Source organism: Melanotaenia boesemani, chromosome 3, assembly GCF_017639745.1.
Source record: "Melanotaenia boesemani isolate fMelBoe1 chromosome 3, fMelBoe1.pri, whole genome shotgun sequence".
Lineage (NCBI taxonomy): Eukaryota > Metazoa > Chordata > Actinopteri > Atheriniformes > Melanotaeniidae > Melanotaenia > Melanotaenia boesemani.
Window position 1 is genome coordinate 30861965 of NC_055684.1, and position 18686 is coordinate 30880650.

Below are 18686 nucleotides of genomic sequence, written 5' to 3' on the forward strand. Positions count from 1 at the left end.
ATTTATTTCCCTTTTTAAACCTTAATATTTTAGTGCAGGGGTAGCCAACGTTGGTCCTCGAGGGCCCCAATCCGGCAGGTTTTCCAGATTTCCATGCTCCAACACACCTGACTTAAACTAACGAGTCATTGTGGAGATCCTTATAGGCTGTTGGATCCATTTAATTTGAGTCAGGTGTGCTGGAGCAGGGAAATCTGGAAAACCTGCCGGATTGGGACCTTGGAGGACCAACGTTGGCTACCCCTGTTTTAGTGTGTTCTGTATATATCATTTTCACATCTGGCATCATCTATACTCCACATCATATAGTTTAATTTCACTCCGATTCTCTTTCTTTTTGTATAATGCTGCTGTGACGCTGTAATTTTCCAGTCTGGGATCAATAAAGAACGTCTGATTTTCATTTACAAGTAGGTCTTTTTAAAGCACTGTGTGAAGAACATGTATACACTAGTTGTAGGAATAAAGTTAAAACCAGCCTGACACATGAGATTGCCCTGTATGGTCTGTAAATTAGTGAGCAGTGTAATTTTCCTTTTCTTGGCAAGGATGAGGGCTTAGTGTTGAGAAATATCGCATTTATTTTCTTCTTATTTTATTTTTATCAGAATGTCCACAAGGGGGCGGTGTTTCAGACTAACAACTCCCCATATCTATCACCCGGAAGTTCAAAAGGAAAAAGGCCATTTATCATCACGCTTCCAATATGGCGGTGAATCTCACAGACCTCTCCCTTCCTCAGTTAGAAGGACTCAAAAGCCAATTAGACCAGGTAATTTATATATTTTTATTCTATAGCTTCAAAGATTGTGTTCTTACAAACTGGTTGCATGAGTACAATGAGCTCAGTGAAAACAGGACGGCAGGTTAGCTAGCTAACTAGCACAGCTGACGCTACCGTTAGCTTCATAGAAACACCCAGTCACCCTGTGTGTATTGTGTGTACTTCAATAGTTTTATTTATTTCCACAGTCCTACACAATCATTTAGTTAATATGGGTATTTCTGACTTTTCATTTTGACGTTTCCTCTAGGAGGTTGAATTTCTGACGTCTTCAATAGGTCAGTTCAAAGTTGTCCAGACCAAGTATGTTGAAGCAAAAGACAGTTTAAATGTCCTGAACCAAAACAATAAAGGTGGGTAAAATTTGTTTCTTATTTAGTTTTTGTCGATTGAACAAAACTGTTCGAAATGCTTAGCTGTCACAATTTGAAGACATGCTGGAAAATGAGCAGTTTGATCGGTTAAGTTTAAAAAGAAAAAAAGTGTTTTATATTCAGATTTTAAGCACGATATATTGTGTCTATATATATAAATATGCATCTTATTTGCCTTGCTTGTGACCCTCTCTTCCTACTCTCCGTTCACAGGAAAAGAATTGCTTGTGCCTCTCACCAGTTCTGTATCCTCTTTAACGTTTTGTCAAGTATCTTTTGACATGGACACCATTGATTAAATTTCAAGGTGCAACAGCACAGGATCACTTAAAATGTGTTTTTGTCTATGTTATAGGGAAGAGCACAATCGCTTGGCTTGTCACAGTTACATTAAACAAATTATGTAATTGCATAACCAGAATTAATGTTTGTGATTACAATATGAAGGAGCCCAAGAAATATTTCCCATGTTGTGTGGTATATGTTGCTGTTGTTGTGTCCCTTTTTTTAAATTTATATTCTTGTCCTTAATGATTGCTTCTAATCAGATGTATGTCCCAGGAACATTAAATGATGTGGAACATGTCTTAGTGGATGTGGGAACAGGATATTATGTTGAAAAGGTAATGTATATTTGTATTTGAGAGACCACATATATACTATTGAGTAATTGCACCATTGAGTGTATTTTAAGTAAACAAAAAATTGTCATGTTTAATTTATATGAAATTGTCTCTGTAGAATGTGGAGGACTCGAAGGCTTTCTTCAAGCGCAAAATAGATTTTCTCACAAAGCAGATAGAGAAAATTCAGCCAGCTCTTCAAGAAAAACATGCGATGAAACAAGGTAAGCCAAGAGGTCAGACTGTTTATCAGATTTTGTATTTAAAAGTGAGACGTTAAAATGTTTTCTTTCCCCGTGTTTTTCTTAATTTGATCAGTTTACTGAAGAAATGATTATTCTACTTCAGGGGTGGCCAACGTCGGTCCTCAAGAATCACAATCCTGCAGGTTTTCCATGCATCCCTGCACCAACACACCTGACTCAAATTAAATGGATCCAACAGCCTATAAGGATCTGCACAATGACTCATTAGTTTAAGTCAGGTGTGTCGGTGCAGGGATGCATGGGAAAACCTGCAGAATTGTGGCTCTCGAGGACAAACGTTGGCCACCCCGTTCTACATAATTCTTCAGGCCATAGTACTTCTTTTACAGGCTTGACTCATTTTAGTTTTTGCTGAATTCTGAAGGTCATTTCTGACTTTTCATTTTGAAATAGAAATTATAGCCATATTAAAAAGAAACATTTGTGTTATAGTGTTGAAGATTAACATGTCTTCATTCATCACATCAAACTCATCATTTCATGTTAGTCTGTATGACTCATTTAAAAAAAAGGTTGACCTGAAGTACTTTTCAGCCTATTCACATGGGTTAGTCATAGAGGTGTACATGAATAAAAATTGTTAAAAGAATTACCAAAAGGGTTAAAAATTACAACAGGATTAAGATGCAGCTGCTAATTTAAATCTAAGCACTTAAAGAGCCAGCTCACTGTTCTTGCAACATCACAGCTTGTTTATCATACTTAAACTTTGGTTGCTCTGGGTCTTTAGTTCAGTGTCCAAATACCCATGATGAAGATCCAGACAGAACAAAATATTAGTGTAATCAATATAATAATTTATTCTGAGCGAGAGTATTTTGTGGCAAGCTGTTTTTTTTTTTTTTCTCCTACAAAACAAACAAAGTTATACCCTCTAATTCAGAGCTATTCAGTTCAGTCCCACAAGGGCTGTGGTCCTGCAGGTTTTCAATGTTTCCCTGCTCCAACACACCGGACTCAAATGAGTCATTGTGCAAAACTTCCTAGGCTGTTGGATCTATTTAATTTGATTCAGGTCTGTTGTAGCAGGGGGGAAAAAAAAAACCTGCATAACTGCAGCCCTTGTAGGACTGAATTAAAAAGCCTTGCTCCGATTCATTGGCATCTGAGATAGTTGGAAGTGCAAGTATCCTTTTGAACATTTGATTCAAATTTAAATAAATCATTGAATAATTGACCCAACCCACTACCCTTGTATTGAAAGTACTTTTAATCTAAGAGAAATTCTAACTCTTCAGACAGGGATCCTCAATCTTGGCCTTCAATGACTGTTAGAAGTTCCCCTGTTGCAACACACCTGACTCACTGATGCTTTGGTGTGGATGAAAAAGGAGCCTTACTGGCTAAACTGAACAGGAAGCTTAGAGCACAGTTATTAGAGTAACTAGTTGTATACAGGCCTAGCCTTCATAACGCAGTTCTTCTCCATACAAGGCAAGCTGAACATTAGAACACTGATATTTAGCCACCATTGGTCGGTGTTATATGTACAATTGAAATTGATCTCAGATGTGGGTACAATAAAATGTGTTTATTGGAAAAAAATTTCATTTAATCCTAATAAGAGTAATTAAAGCATTGAATTTGGCATTTTTAGTGAAGCTCATATTACATGCACATTTACTTTATACACTGTGTTTGTCTTGCAGCTGTGATTGAGGTAATGAATGTGAAGATCCAGCAATTACAACAGAGCCAACAAGGATCACAGATGGTTGGAAGCACCAAGGCCTAAGGACAAAAACTGTTTGAGCTCTTTGTGACTGGGGCATTTTTAAATTTGTTTCCATAAATGACTAAATCTGAAATGCACAAACCTTGTTTCAGATATAAGTAGGCTGTTATCAAAGTGAAGAAATGTGTACTTGATCAGTTTTAAATTAATTAAATTGGGTGTCTACATTTGGAAAATTAGCGGTTACTGTGGATTTAAGGGACATTAAAGTGTGTCACTGTCATTTGTTCACTGAGTTCATCTAATATTTCTGTTCTTGCTTGATAATGAAACATTTTCACTATTATAAGTAAAAGAAGTGCAACTTGCAGGACACCTGCATTACAGAGATGTTTACTTTTTCTTTCATTAAACATCTGACTTTTACCTTTACTTGAGTTTATAATAGGTCCATCAAAACCTGATAATCTTATGTAAATGAGTGCAGGATTATTTGACTGACATCCTAACAAGACTTCTAAATTGCCCAGTTCAAGGATTCCAAGTCAAGATAGTGACAAGTACAATTGTCTCAATAAAGTTGTCAACTATAGAGGTTCAGATTGGTCACTGTATTCTCTCATAATTTCCCTCATTTTAGCATTGTTCTACTAGAATGCAAAAATTTTAAAGAACTGATAATGCTGTGTTAGAACAAGCTGTTATGCACAGAAATTGCTGAATTTACTATTCCAGGAAATCTCAAACAAAAATGCACTATACACATTCCCAGTTTGGCCATATATAAGCATTTATGTGAACGCAGGTCATACAAAAACACTTAAATATCAAATTAGATTTCACACTGAAAGTTGCTCCATTCTCTTAAAAAAATTCTTTAGTCATTCTGAGTCAACATGCAAGCTATCATGAATCAAATCAGCTGAGTACATTTCCATGTAGGTAATAAATGAAGATTTGAATTGAACGACGATCGGGTTTGTTGTGTACTATTTAATTGATATGGAAAACGCCTTGTGAGGTGTTTAAAAAATTAGTTTGTGGCGTATTTCTTAAACCTAACCGAATTAATTATGCTATCTCTAGACCGACTATTTACGACTATAAGAGCAAAATTGCTTTTTAATTTGTATTAAGTGACGGTCTGAAGTTGGCTGTAGGTTAGGTAGTTCCTGTCACAATATTGGTAAAATTCACCTTACCATTATTTACTAATGAATGTGAACTTTTTTTTTATTTTTTTTTTTTATTTATTTATTTATTTATTTATTTATTTATTGTTAAAATCGTTCCAAGTTGGCATGATCCTCCGTTGTGCGTTGACTCCGCCACTCGACCGTCTCAGAGGTCACAAACGCTGCTCTGCCGTTAAGGTCGAAGCGGGCGGGGTGCAGCCTGTTGTTGGCTCGGAGGGTTGCTGGCAGAAGACGCAGCTGTCACATGCTGGGTAACCGCTGCAAAGCTGACCTGCGGCATGAGAAACTAAGCGGAAGGCGATAACTGATATGGGAAACGCTTTTCTATAAAGTACCGTGAAACAGTTGTTAGTGTTACACGTTGGTTAAAGTTGTCCAGGCGACACAGTATTTGAATCGGGGCACGCGCTGGCGTATTCTTACCGGTTGACTGGAGACGGTCGTCAAGACGAAGAAAAGGACGGGTTAACTCTTAATAAGTGCGACCGATATTTTTTTTATTTTATTTTATTACAGTAAAGTCTCTCCAGAAAAAGAAATCCATCCGACTAATTGAGTCTCTTGGAGCCGAGAGGGACAGAAAACATGGTAAGTGCAGGGCCTGGAAGCGGGTACCCTAGCTAATGAGTGCCAACCTGTTTCACTCATTTCTTCGCTTTAGATTTACACGCGTCTGTTCTGAACAGTACACTGAAACAGAGTTCATGCTCCTGACTGAGTCGTGGTTTTTATTTATCTATTTGAACAGTCATCATATTGTGCATCAAACTGTCAAAGAAATTGGCTTATGTTAGCAGAGTAAAGTAAGGCCGGTTCCATCTGGTCTGCTAGTAAATGTAAGCTAGTTAGCTCAACGCCGGTATTAGTGGTGTTAACATATGGTTATATGACGGTCACAACTATCAAACAGCCATCCACTTTTGCAACGCGTATTACTTGGATTGTTGAGTTGGGTAAAACTTGGGCATTTCGTCCTGCCATAGGTTACATGAAAGGTATAATTTGACATTGCACGTGTAGAAACTGGCACGTGATTTGTGTTAAACGTTAGCTGCTGCCTAAGTGTAGTTGAGTGGCTACCAAAGACAAAGGTCGACGGGGACATTAACTGTGAAAGGTTATCGGTGTTATTGTGGTTTGGTTATCAATTAACTGACAACACTTGGGTTTGAAAAGAGCTTAAAGCAGCTTTCTGAATGTCGTGACATGTTAAAAATAGCAGGGCACATAGGCGCCACGTGCTCCTCCCAAACCTAATACACTACTTCACGTTAAATCCAAAGTTACTGTTTCTTAACAAACAACTTCTGTTGAATACACGTCAAACTGGAAAGTTGTGGGAGTTACGATTAACGTACTCATTAGCTTTCATCAGTGACCGCTGCGCCCTCGCAGTTTTGTAATGGATGATGACAGGTCACAGCGCCTTGTTGTAACCACGCCGAAGCTCAGAGGCGGATCCGCGCCATGTATGGTTGCATGTGACCGAAGTAGAGGCGGAGGTAGAGTAACCAGGAGCCAATGAGCATTCAGATTTATGTGTCTGAGCACTAAGTTGAGGCTTTTGCAAAACCAGAAAGGATTACAATCTGCTGAAGTCCCATCATTCACTAAATAAAATATAATGTATTTAACTAAAATAAGTGCTTTGTGATTAAGCATGTGCATTTTTCTTCTCCATATTTATCATATTTTAATATGCTTTTTATTTATTTTTTGTTTAAGGCTCTTACAAAAGAAAACAACTTGTATGTTTGACTATTTTAGTGTATATGGAAGAGGGGTAAGTTGAGCCATTTGTTTACTTTTAGTAAACAAATATAAGACTATAGTAAGACTCTAGTAAAACTATAGAACTGGTTACCCAGTTTATCCTCAGATGTTCATCTCCAATTACGTTTTATATTAATGTTTCAGAGACAGAAACTAGAAGTCAGTGTATTTTTGTGCAAGGAAGGGTGGGGGTTATATATGTGCGCTATGTGAGTGTAATGACGTGTGTAAAAGACAGTGTGATCAAGTGTGTTATTGAACTTGGATGAAGGTTTGATATATATTCAGAATTTGTTTTTATTATGTGAAGTACTTTGTGCTGTTTTTGTATGCAAAGGGCTCTCTAAATAAAGTTGGATTTGAATCTTGCAGGTAACCACTAAGGGAGCAGGTCTGAATCCCAATGCCAAAGTGTGGCAAGAGATTCCTGCCCAACAGAATGAGCTCTCAGGAGAAACGGACGACAGTCCTTGGCCACAGACCTACCCTCCTCCTGCTGAGATGACTGAAGGTATGAGTTTTTTTTCCCCCTCTTTAAAAAAGGATGAGCTGTTTAACTTTTAATTTAAAACCCTGTGGTAAATAATACAAACCAAACCCCTGGTGTTGCTACACTGGTACAACTCTGAAGAATGTGGAAAGACTTTTTGTGACAAGTGTAGACATGAATAGTGTCTACTTAACTATACCAAGATGATTACAGATAAACATATTTGAGGACATTGTAACTATTGGTTTTAGGCGTATGCCCTAACTACAAAGCCTGAAAAAGCTTATTTAGAGCGTTGTAATTTTCTGTAAACATGCTGGTTATTTTGCAATCAATTACTGTTTCTATTTTTTTTACTAGGTTACTCAGATGTTCCCTCTTTAGGAGGTAAAGGATACTACACCGAATATCTGGACACCACTGCTGACTACTCAGCTGTACCCACAGGCAACGTTCATGACACTGAACAGCCGGACATAGGGTATTTAGACTTTAACCCACAAGGTGAATCTGCCACAAATATCGAAGTGTCCAAGGAACAACCAGTGACTGAAGAGAGTTTGCGAGGGTCCTTAAAGAAACGGCTGGAGTTCTGCTTTTCTAGGTTAGTGTGGTTATATACAAGTTGTTTGTTTGTTTGTTTTTCCCCCCATTCAGTTAAATACTGTTTTTCATGATTTTAATAGTTATTTACATCAGTAATGATTAGGTAACGTAAGAGTTGTTAAAATCAGATGCACATACTTGTGTGTTTATTTTCTTACAAGCTGACAATCAGGAGAGTCATGTTTTGAACAACATGTTAATTAGATGTTTGTTATATTGATTTAAGTTTGTAATCGAGGTGAAGGCAGTGAAGTGATTCATTGTAGTTATTCAAGGGTTTGATTTTAAACTGTTTTAAACTGTTTCCCTGTAAACTACCAATGTCATATAGATATACTGAGTTATTATTTTAACACTGCAGGGGAAAAATATGTACGCACAAAGATATTTTGAATAATGTCCTGTATTTTGGATGTTTACAGAGAGAACCTGTCCAAGGACTTGTACCTGATATCGCAGATGGATAGTGATCAGTTTGTTCCTATCTGGACCATTGCTTGTATGGAGGACATTAAAGCTCTCACCACTGATATGGACCTAATTTTGGATGTACTGAAAGGTACTAGGGTTGCTCTATTTCCTATGTTTTAGATAGATAGATAGATAGATAGATAGATAGATAGATGCTGGCTGGCTGGCTAGCTCATCGCCATGCGACACATGCAAAATCAATTACTATTTGCAAATCTTCAAAATGGATTGTTTTTCATAATAATTAAATGACAGGAACACAGCTACAAAGTGTGGCAGGAGCATAAAAGTCACTGACTGGTCCGTTCCCCCAAGGTGTTCAGACAGGAAAACAGTAAACAAAGCCAAGAAGCCGATTTGATATACGTTGTCAGAATAGCATATCATAGCCTTGTCTGTCGATTTAGACCATTTTATCAAAACAGCATAGCTATGAATTCCATTTGATAAGTTACAATATTTCATATTTTATTTAGCAATAGATATTTCAAAGTTAATCATCACATGTTCAATCTCACGTAGTTTGGGAGAAGGCACTGGATTCTAATAAGTCGATGTAATAATGTGACTTTAAACAACATTACAAACTCACTTGCAAAAATATTAACAGGGAAAAAAATGTATTACAAGTACAGTTTCATACATATTATCTGGGTTTTTAAGTGCATTTCCCATTAAGTTTAGTCATAAAAGAGATGCACAATGTGTGATTAAGATGCAGTGTAATACACAAACTGCTTGTGGCTTCACAGTCGACTGTGTGCCGATGCAATTCCTGAGCAGTCAGTGGTGCCGAATTGATGGGTCATTTGCAGTTTTCTGTGCTACGCATTCTCATTAGCCAAGGATATGCTATTCTGACAACATATGCCAAGCTGACAGAAAATCCTGATAATCGTTTACTAATCGAATTGAAGCACCCTGAAGTTCAGACAGCATCAGTATGAAACATTGATTTCAGTACAGTGAAATTTTCAATGAGGGTATAAAAAAAAAATTGAGCCACAGAGTAATTATTTTGCAATGCAATATTCATGCACATACTGTGAAGTTTCATGGATTGTTGCCTTTCCAGCTGTTTATAACCTAGGACACAATGTCAAGTTACACCACTTGCCAACATCACCACATCACTGCATGTTTTTGAATAAACTTAATTGGTATCATTAATAGATAAACATAAGCAGGGTCTTGGTCTTAAAGTTTAGTGTAAAATGTACATGTTGGTTGAGGGATGTCACAGTGAGAACAGTGAAGTTGATTCTGGCCAAGCTGTCAGATAGATGGGTTGCATGAGTTGGCAGTTCACAAGATTGTTTGCAATGTCTGCCAGTGGTTAAGTGTGACAAAGTCGGTTAACCTACAGCAAGATCTGTTGCAGAAAGACTGTTGTTTGCATTTTTCTTTTTCTCTACAATTTTTTATTTTTGATAGTGGAAGAATTTCAAAGAATTACAGGAAGCTCTGAGCTAGCAACTGAACATGGTCACAAAATGTTGCCACAATAAACTTTTTACATAATTCTATGAATGTTTGTTCTTCATTAAAATCTGTGATTTAAAAAAAAACAACAACTTTTTTTCTCCCTTTTAACAGCTTCTCCCATGGTGCAAGTTGATGAAGCTGGTGAGAAGGTTCGACCTAACCACAGTCGCTGTATTATTATTCTAAGAGAAGTGCCAGAAACTACCCCAGTTGAGGTGAGATTTTATAAGTATTGATTTTTAAGCCTTATTTTGTAGTTTTACTAAACAGTAGATCTTACAAACAGAAGTGCATGGAAGATGTTTGTACCCATTTACACCGTAATGAAAACTCCATAGAATGGGATCTCAACATTTTTTTAACCTATTACAAAAGAAAGCAAACTGCCATCCTCAAAATACAGATATGACACAAAACAATTTGATAGCCAAACACTCTGGCTTTTTAAAACCTACCTCAGAATTTCAAAACTGTAATTTTTTTGCATTTTTGTGATCAAATAGAGGAAAGTGATTGAATCGCTTAGTAAGAAAGATTATGGAATTGCCTTTTAATTTAATTTCTGAAACGAATATCTGCATAAGTCTAAATATGCAAATAAGTCTGCAATTAAGGCTGTGTATCCACGCAAGGACAAATTTGGTTGATTCCACCACAGCTGTTTTATCATTTTGATGTTTTGTTTACCCCGGATGTGACGTTTTGGTCTTCTAAAATGGTTCCCAAAGTGAAAAGCTCTGCAAACGCCACCCTTTTCCATTCTGTGTGTACAACCTCGATGTGTCTTTTATTTATCATTTTTAAAACAACCTTTCGGCCCAGAACACTTTCTCACTTGGTACGGTGCCAGTTCCTGAACCTAATTTTGACTCAGCCAGCACATTCAATGTTGGTTTGGAACCTGAAGAATCTGTTCTCAACAGGCACAAAGAAATAGTGGTTCTCAGCTGTGAGCCATGACAGTATCCATGGGCAAAAGCTGGTTTAACCCGGTGGCCAGATCTTTGTATTATGTTTCATTAAAGTTCAAGAATGAAGAAAAAGGAAAAAAAAAAAAGAAGCCAGACTGGTGCTGGTTGTCACATTCACACAAATGCTGCATCGCACATAGTTTCAATAAAAGAAGTGAAAGAAGACTGTGACAGAAAAAAAGATTTGGACAAAAGTGGTGCTGGACGTGGTGCTACATATTCTCTTTTCTTCTGTCTGAAAAACTAGTCTCAAAAGCTAAATCGTTTGTCTCTGTGTGGACGTGGCCTGAGAGTGCTTGCTACTGTTTTACCTGAATGATGAGGAGCCTGACCTACAGGTGACTTAAGGGGGTAATCTTAAGCAGAAGTAAATAATGGGTTTTCTCTATTACTTTCACAGGAAGTGGAGGCTCTCTTTAAGAGTGAAAACTGCCCCGAAGTGCTGAGTACAGAGTTTGCTCACAACAGCAACTGGTACATAACTTTTCAATCGGATATGGATGCACTGAAGGTATGTCTGCCCCCCCCTCTTTTAAAGTAAAAATTTTAATTTCATCTTTCCATTTTACCAGGGACAAAATTAAGATTGCAATAATATTTTTTTTTGTTTTGTTTTGTCCCCCACTCAGGCCTACAGGTATCTACGAGAGGAAGTGAAAATGTTCCAGGGGAAACCAATCATGGTAATTAACTTGCACTGCCAAATTTTGGTATTGTCCTTAATCTCTGCTTATTATTTGCCCATGAGTAAAGTGGTGTCAAGGTCAAAGCAGTTTGTGTTACTCAAGATCACATGTGCTCCTGCATCTCTCCTCACCAGAAGAAGCTGCTTTACTGAGCTTTTGCCTTAATATTCACACAGACATTTGTTTGTACAGAAACGTTTTTATTCTTTGTTTTGTTTTACCACAAAATACAAAGTTAGAATGCCACAAAAATAACACAATCCAAACAATACAACAAAAATATATTTAGAAATTAAGAAAATAATTAAGAAAAGACATTAAGAGTTTAAAATAAATGCAATATTTTAAAGCTCTGTTAGTTCATGCAGAGCTATAGTCTCTGGAGAGGAGAGGAAGCGCGACTCATTAGGAAGAGTAAACAATAAGTCTTTTGATATTAGTCTCAGAGTCCCCAATAACCCCAGAAATAGATGCTGAATTTGTCGCTAGTCATTTTTAAAAAGAAGTGCCAGTAGAAAGGTAAAAAAACTTGCTAGCTAAGTTGGTAACACAGTAAACCATGGGTCCTCCAGGGAGATGCTGCAGAGGCCTGTTTAAAAGGAGTAAAGCTGGTTCTTTCCATGAAACAGCAGATGCCAAAGTGACATTTAAGTATGGACACCCGTGCTAGTTATTATCCAACTATATGATACTAAATTTTAGAATTGATTTAGTATCTGAGAATCTTTTTTTTTTTTTTTTTTTTTTTTAACACTAGCCCATGATCATAATTGCCCCCCCTAATTTAACATTTTCTGAAATGTTAAGTTGAACTTTGTACCCAACTCTTTTTCCTGTGGTAAAACAAATTAGACAGTGATCTATAAATAGTCCTATTTGTACCCCAGTGATGATCAGTATCGCGCTTGGAAGGACCCATATACACTGTGGCTATCTGGGAGGAACTTTCAGTAACTTTGTATTCATCTGTATCTCTGCTTCTGTACTTTATCTCTATCTTTCCTCATATTCCTTTACATTCTTTTTTTTCCCTCCCTATTTGCTACCCTTCTCCCCCCCTAGTTAGTGCAGTGTTTTATGGCCTTATGACCATGAGATTATGAGATCTGAGGGGACTAAAGGACAGCACAGCATCACTAATAAGGACTGGTATACTAGAAGTGTTGGTTCTTTACTCATAGAAAACATGTGTCTTTCTAGGCCCGCATTAAGGCTATTAACACGTTCTTTGGAAAGAATGGCTTCCACAGAATGGATGCAGCACTGTACCAACAACATGTTCAGCCGCAGGCCCAGTTTGACTCTTCAGTCTACATGCAGCAGGTGTACAGCCCACAGCAGCAATACCCCGTTTATCCTGTCGTGTCTCCTTCCTGGAACCCTTCAGTCATGCCTCATTTTGAAACACCACTGGTAAGCCCTGCTCAGAATTTTTCATAGTACATTTTGAAATGATCCCTGGTTTGAACAGTCACATTCACACTTTTACCAGCGGAATTATAGCAATATGTGTGTGATACATAGCTTCAATCTATTTACAGTTGTGTTGTTCAGAGCCAGAGATGCATTATGTAATTAAATTTTTTAATCTATGTATTTTTGCTATTTTTGTGTTTAGGCACCCTTCCCTAATACTGGATTCATGAATGGTTACCGCAGTGCAGGAAACTACAAAACAAATTCAAGCTCGGTCAATGCCCATCGTCCCATAGGCAGGAACAGGTAGGTGCAAGTTATGATTAATCTCTCATTCAAGTACTGTCTTAATTTTTGTTATGAAACGTAGTCCAAGTTTTAGGTAGCTAGTGTTTTGTTTCCAAGACTGTCTGCCTCAGTACATTTAGCTCAATACAAACTGGTGGTACATTTATGTGATAAATCTAAGCAGGCTTACATCACTCTAAAGAATAATTGTGCTTCAGATATTGAAAGGGGCCCACACACATTTTGGGATTTCAAAAGCAATATCACAAGCACATATGGAATCAGTCAAAAACAACTTACTTTCTTTGTATTCAGTAACATCATGAAATGTTTGACACAATAGGCAGATTGTTTACTAATTATATTAACAGACTTCTACTCTACACACCATATAAAATTGGTCAAGTCTGAGCCAATGTTTTAGTTAAATCACTTGTAATCTGTTGGAAACAATAAGGCATGGTTGTGCATTGTGCCATCATTAGATTTGTGAAACCAAATGCATTTCTTTCATGATTAAGCTTATTTTCAGACACGTGTTCTTTATTTTTGGACATAGAAACTATGCGAAAGGACATCCTAGGCCTGGAGATATCCTCCCATCTTCCCTGGATTCGGGAATCATGATGGATGGCATGTCTAGTCCCTTGAATTCAAAGGACCTCCAAGCATCAGGGACACTGATTGACAGCACACCACGGACGATCCCTCTGTCTTCCTTCAACCTTAAACACAGTTCTTCATTGTCAGTCATGCCAAATGGGGATCTAAACCTGGCTGGACGAGACAGGTAAATGGATATTATCTTATGAAATTATTACTCTAACACTTTTTTTAATTAAATTTATGGTAATTAAATTTAAGTTTAATTTGAGAATCATTTGTCATTTACAATGACAACCTGGGTTAGAGGCAACAGTAAAACGTACATTGGTACATATATTACCAAACATTAAAAATCTACATCTCATCCAGAATGCTGTTAACCAGGACTAAGAAATCTGAACACATCACATGTGCTATAAACTAGTCTTGCCTTACATATAGCAATGACACAAGTTTATATATAATGTATACAATTTTTTTTATATGTATGTATGTGTGTATGTATATATTTGTGTGTGTATGTATGTATGTATGTATGTATGTGTGTATGTATGTATGTATGTATGTATGTTTATTTATTTATTTTATTTATTTATTTATTTAGGACAATGCATATTAATCAACATATGAGCAAAAGCTTCACAGTAAATATGCCAGAATTAGCCACAAAAGCTAAATTGCATCTGTTGTCCTAAGGCAGGCACATTGAACAAACATTGACAAACATCTCATACATTGACAAACATCTCATTTATTTATTTATTTATTTATTTTTCTTTCTTTCTTTTCACTGTAGGAGAGGCAGCCATAGAGGTACGAGGAGAAACAGAGAAGAACATAACAAGGTAAGCACATTTTCCCTTTTTATGTTTGTCATCAGTACTTTGGACTTGTTGAAAATGTTGGTGTACCTTCATCTCAAGGTTTTCCTTCTGCCCCCTCTCCCTCCTCTGTCTCTTCTGGGATCACTCAAATGAAACCCAGAAAACTGTGATGGAGACCAAAGCACCACCTCCTAAGTTTGACCTGGAAGCTTCAAGTTTCCCCCCTTTGCCAGGATCTGTGGTCACTGCACAAGAAGGAACTGTGGTAGAAATGCGTCTTTCTGATGTTGTACGTGGCCTAAAGGTTCCGACAAAGGTGACTAGCCCTCTTGTGTAACTTAACTTCTTCTTTCAATAGTAGAATGTTTCAAAATATAAATACATAAATTAACATTATTGTTTTTTTTTGTTTGTTTGTTTTTGTTTTTTATTTTTCGCCCATCTTCTTTATATTAGGCTGTGAGTCAAGAGGACAACTCAACTCAAAAACTAAAAGGCTCAGAAAGTCCTGTAAGTAAACCAGATTCTGTGAGTCTGGTCACTAAACCTGTATCTGTGACGAAGGAGATGAGCACCCCATCATCATTACGGTAACTTCAATTTCAGGATAATATCATTGAATAACCAAAGTCCATACATGAAAATGACTTCTGTTCCTTTTTAATTCAGCGCTTCTCCATCGGTAATAAAAGAAGATAAGACTGAACCTGCTGTTACAAAGGGAAAAACGTTCCCCTCCACTGAAGCCCCCTCCACAACAGAGTCAGAACATACCCCCACCACTTGTAGTCAAGCTGTTCATTCAGAAACATCCTCTCCATCTCTCCCATCCCCATCCTCAGAACAAGTAAGGCCTGCTTTCTAAATCCCAACTATTTTTTTTTTATTATTACTATTATTATTATTTTCTTTGGGTGGAAATATTCTACCATCTTAAATTTGTGTTTCTCAAAGATCTATTTTACAGATCTACATATAAATATATATATATTTTTAATAACTTACCAGGTACCGAAAAGGCTCAGCTATGCAGAGGTGTGTCAACGGCTAGCCAGAGAGCCACCTCCAGCACAGACATCCTCTCCCACCCCTCATTCCTCTTCAGACAGCCAACCGCTCCAAGAACTCAAGGTCAATACAGTTGAAGAGCCTCGGCTCAACTCTAGAAAACCTCCAGAGAAACGTGGGAATAAACGGCCTCCTCGGCAGCCATTACGCAGCTTCAGAGGAGCATCTGGCCAAGCCAGAATCAAAGGATCAGGGATGAGTACACGGGAGAATCAGGGTGGCCTGAATTCTGGCAAACCATTCTGCCCTCAGCGAGGAGTCAGGCACAGTGGAAAAGAGCAGAACGTTCCCCCAACTTCACCAAAATAACAAAAGATATTTAAAACCTTAAACAGACTTCCAACTATGTGTAAATGTATAAAGCCTGTAAATACACAGATGAATCTATTTGTTTTGACAGACTTGGTCAAAAAAATCAACTTTGTTGCAGACCTTATATTAGTTGGAAAGACTATAAATAGAAAATTTAGAAAGAATTGCTGACTTTGGATGTTGTACATCTCAAAAGGGTTAGATATACAAGGTCTCTTACATTGATAAAGCAGTCCTCCATAAAGATATATTAAAGTATTGTACAGCTCTTAAGAGCTGTGTGGAGCATTGAGCTGGACCTAAACTTTCAGAATTTCCTCAGCTTAAAAAGGAAAAAAAAATTGCCAAAACCAGTCTTGTTCTGTGATGCTGGCACTCCGGTGCAACATCAGTGGGTCTGAATTTTTGTATATTTTAATTTCAACAGTTCAACAGCTACTCCCATAGACAAGCTGAATTGTTTTTGCATATATGTGTTTGAGACAATGAAAGGGAGAATAGATGTTTTGTTGTTTTGTTTTGTTTTGTTTTTTTTGTTTTGTTTTTTAAATCTAAAAACAAGTAGTTTGTCATCAGAAATGACAAAAAGTCACACTTGATCTCTCAGTTTCTGTACTGTTATATCATCTTTTGCGTTGAAACCAAGGATGTGTTATTTGAAGTGGGCATGAAATGGAACATGTTAAATCCATGCTGGAATAATTAGACATAATGGAGATATACTTTTTAAAAAGATTAGAAAGTAAGAGTTTAAAGGAAGCCTTGTATGTGTTCTAAGTATGTGAACCATTGGTCCCCTCTAATTCATGTGGTAATAATAGGTGACTGACCATTGATCAGTCTTGAACATTGGCTTTGAGGACAGTTCTTATTCCTTCATAGAAAACATGCTCAACTCATGAAGTCTTAAAAAAAGCCTTTGACTTGTTAATAGATTAAACGCACAATTCTTAACTAACGTACAAGATATTACAAATCCCAGTGGTTCACATTGTTTTGCAAATCAGATGTAATGTTGGATATTTTTTTCCTCAAAGAACCACAAGGCATCATGTCTTCGTACCATGCAAGAATGTGATGTTTGGTTTGTATTGTGTATATTTGTTGACTTTCAAACAGCTCAGCTCTGCATAGTAGATATGCTACTCAAGAATGTTAGTTTTGTTCCAGAGAATTTAATACAAAAACATCGAGGAGAATGATTTTGTATTAGATTAATGCTGCTGCCCATTTCAGTGAACATGGTTAATGGGCAAATCTGGCAACTTAGGTTTCACTTCTGGCTTTGAGTATTGCAGAACTTGCTTTTTGTTGGTACAACCGTCCATGTTCGCGATCATACTTATTTAGTGCAGCTGAGTAATCTAACAATGTGCTTTGCCTGTGGGAGGCACCCCACACAGAAAGGTTGCAGTCAGGTGCAAACCAGCAACCCTCATTAACATACTGTATTATATGGATAGTTCTACCTGCTTGGGTAAGGTGTTCACTGAACAGCTGTTATTGAGAATTGGGTGTTCGTTGTTGACTTCTAGCCTCTGCTTTAGCACTATTAATCTACAACTAGAGAAACCAGGAGCATGTGTTGACTTTCCTAATCAATAGAATGTTTTTATTAATTGATTTGAGTAAGTTTATGGTTGACTAGTTTCTTTAATATAATTTGTAACATCACTTTTATTTTGATGTGACATTAAGATTCAAATGAATGTAGTCTGTAACCACTGTTGAGCTTGATTTTCTGTGTTTATTGTAGCTGTCTGTGTGTATATTGTAATCTGGGTTTTCCAGTGTATTGTGAGTAATGCTAATTTTCTGCACTAGTAGATTGTGCTTTTTCTTTTTTACTTTCTTCTCTCTTAACCATATTCAGCTTTTCAGTAGTTCTCCATGAGCTGAGAAAGAGACTTGATGGAGTTGGGTAGTTGGCTTAAAATACCTGTAATGGTGTCTTCGAAATGCACCTCTATTTGATTTTAAAGTTTTTAAGCCTGACAGAAGACATGGAAAGATGTTGCACAGCACAAGGATGCTTTACTCTTATGTAAATATTTAACTTCTGTTTGAATTTAATCCAAATTGTTAGAAATCAAAAAGAAAAGAAAACATGAGAACTGCAGACTTTGAGGGAGGGGTTTTAATTATTCTTTTTATCTTGTATGGAATTTTATTTTTGCTTCAGTAAACATAAATAGTATGTTTGCCCAAAGCTCTGGTGCCTTTTTTTTGTGTGTGTGTTCATTTTCAGCTAAATGACTTTAAAACCAACTGAGCAAAGCTTTTTAACCTTAAATCTTAGTTTTTAGAAGGTGTGGGAGAAGGGCTGGGGTTGATTCAGCCAAGGTATGTGTGCATGTAAGCCTGTTTTGTGTCACTTATTTTTGTTAGCTTGCCAATACTACTTAATTCATACTATAATCTTGTTAATAGGTATAACATGACATTTCAGTCATTCAATTTTAGTAAACACTGGTTTATCAGTTGGGTATTTTATTACTGAGTCTAATGGATGAAATAAAAGATATTTTTGAAAATTTGTCATAAATACGTTTTTTTTATTTGAGTTTGTATGTTTTCACGGAGCTGAATAACACTCCCAATACGGTAAGGTAAAGTAGGAATGGCATCTCGGATATGGCTTTGTAGAAGCTGCGACACAGCTCTAAACTCGGAAATAGCCTAAAATATTATGTAACCACCGTAGGCGCATTTGTCTTGCAGCGTAAAGTGAACGTGTTCAGATTTCACTGTTTCTTGGCTCTAAAACCACTG

The 18686-nt window shown here is 37.0% G+C and overlaps 2 protein-coding genes across 2 annotated transcripts; both read left to right on the top strand.

The window, feature by feature from the left end:
- The first annotated feature begins 324 nt into the window (after positions 1 to 324).
- On the top strand, positions 325 to 4314 carry pfdn5 (prefoldin 5). The gene is made up of 7 exons (XM_041981675.1): positions 325 to 410; positions 621 to 772; positions 1035 to 1137; positions 1372 to 1403; positions 1707 to 1781; positions 1900 to 2005; positions 3697 to 4314. Exons 2-7 carry the CDS (start codon positions 707 to 709, stop codon positions 3780 to 3782), a joined length of 468 nt encoding a protein of 155 aa, XP_041837609.1. The 5' UTR covers positions 325 to 410; positions 621 to 706; the 3' UTR covers positions 3783 to 4314.
- A 753-nt stretch (positions 4315 to 5067) lies between these two features.
- On the top strand, positions 5068 to 18123 carry larp4ab (La ribonucleoprotein 4Ab). The gene is made up of 15 exons (XM_041979920.1): positions 5068 to 5506; positions 7064 to 7202; positions 7542 to 7785; positions 8210 to 8346; positions 9855 to 9958; positions 11115 to 11225; positions 11344 to 11397; positions 12601 to 12813; positions 13019 to 13122; positions 13664 to 13894; positions 14507 to 14555; positions 14695 to 14850; positions 14991 to 15124; positions 15204 to 15381; positions 15543 to 18123. Exons 1-15 carry the CDS (start codon positions 5504 to 5506, stop codon positions 15909 to 15911), a joined length of 2226 nt encoding a protein of 741 aa, XP_041835854.1. The 5' UTR covers positions 5068 to 5503; the 3' UTR covers positions 15912 to 18123.
- The last annotated feature ends 563 nt before the right edge of the window (positions 18124 to 18686 follow it).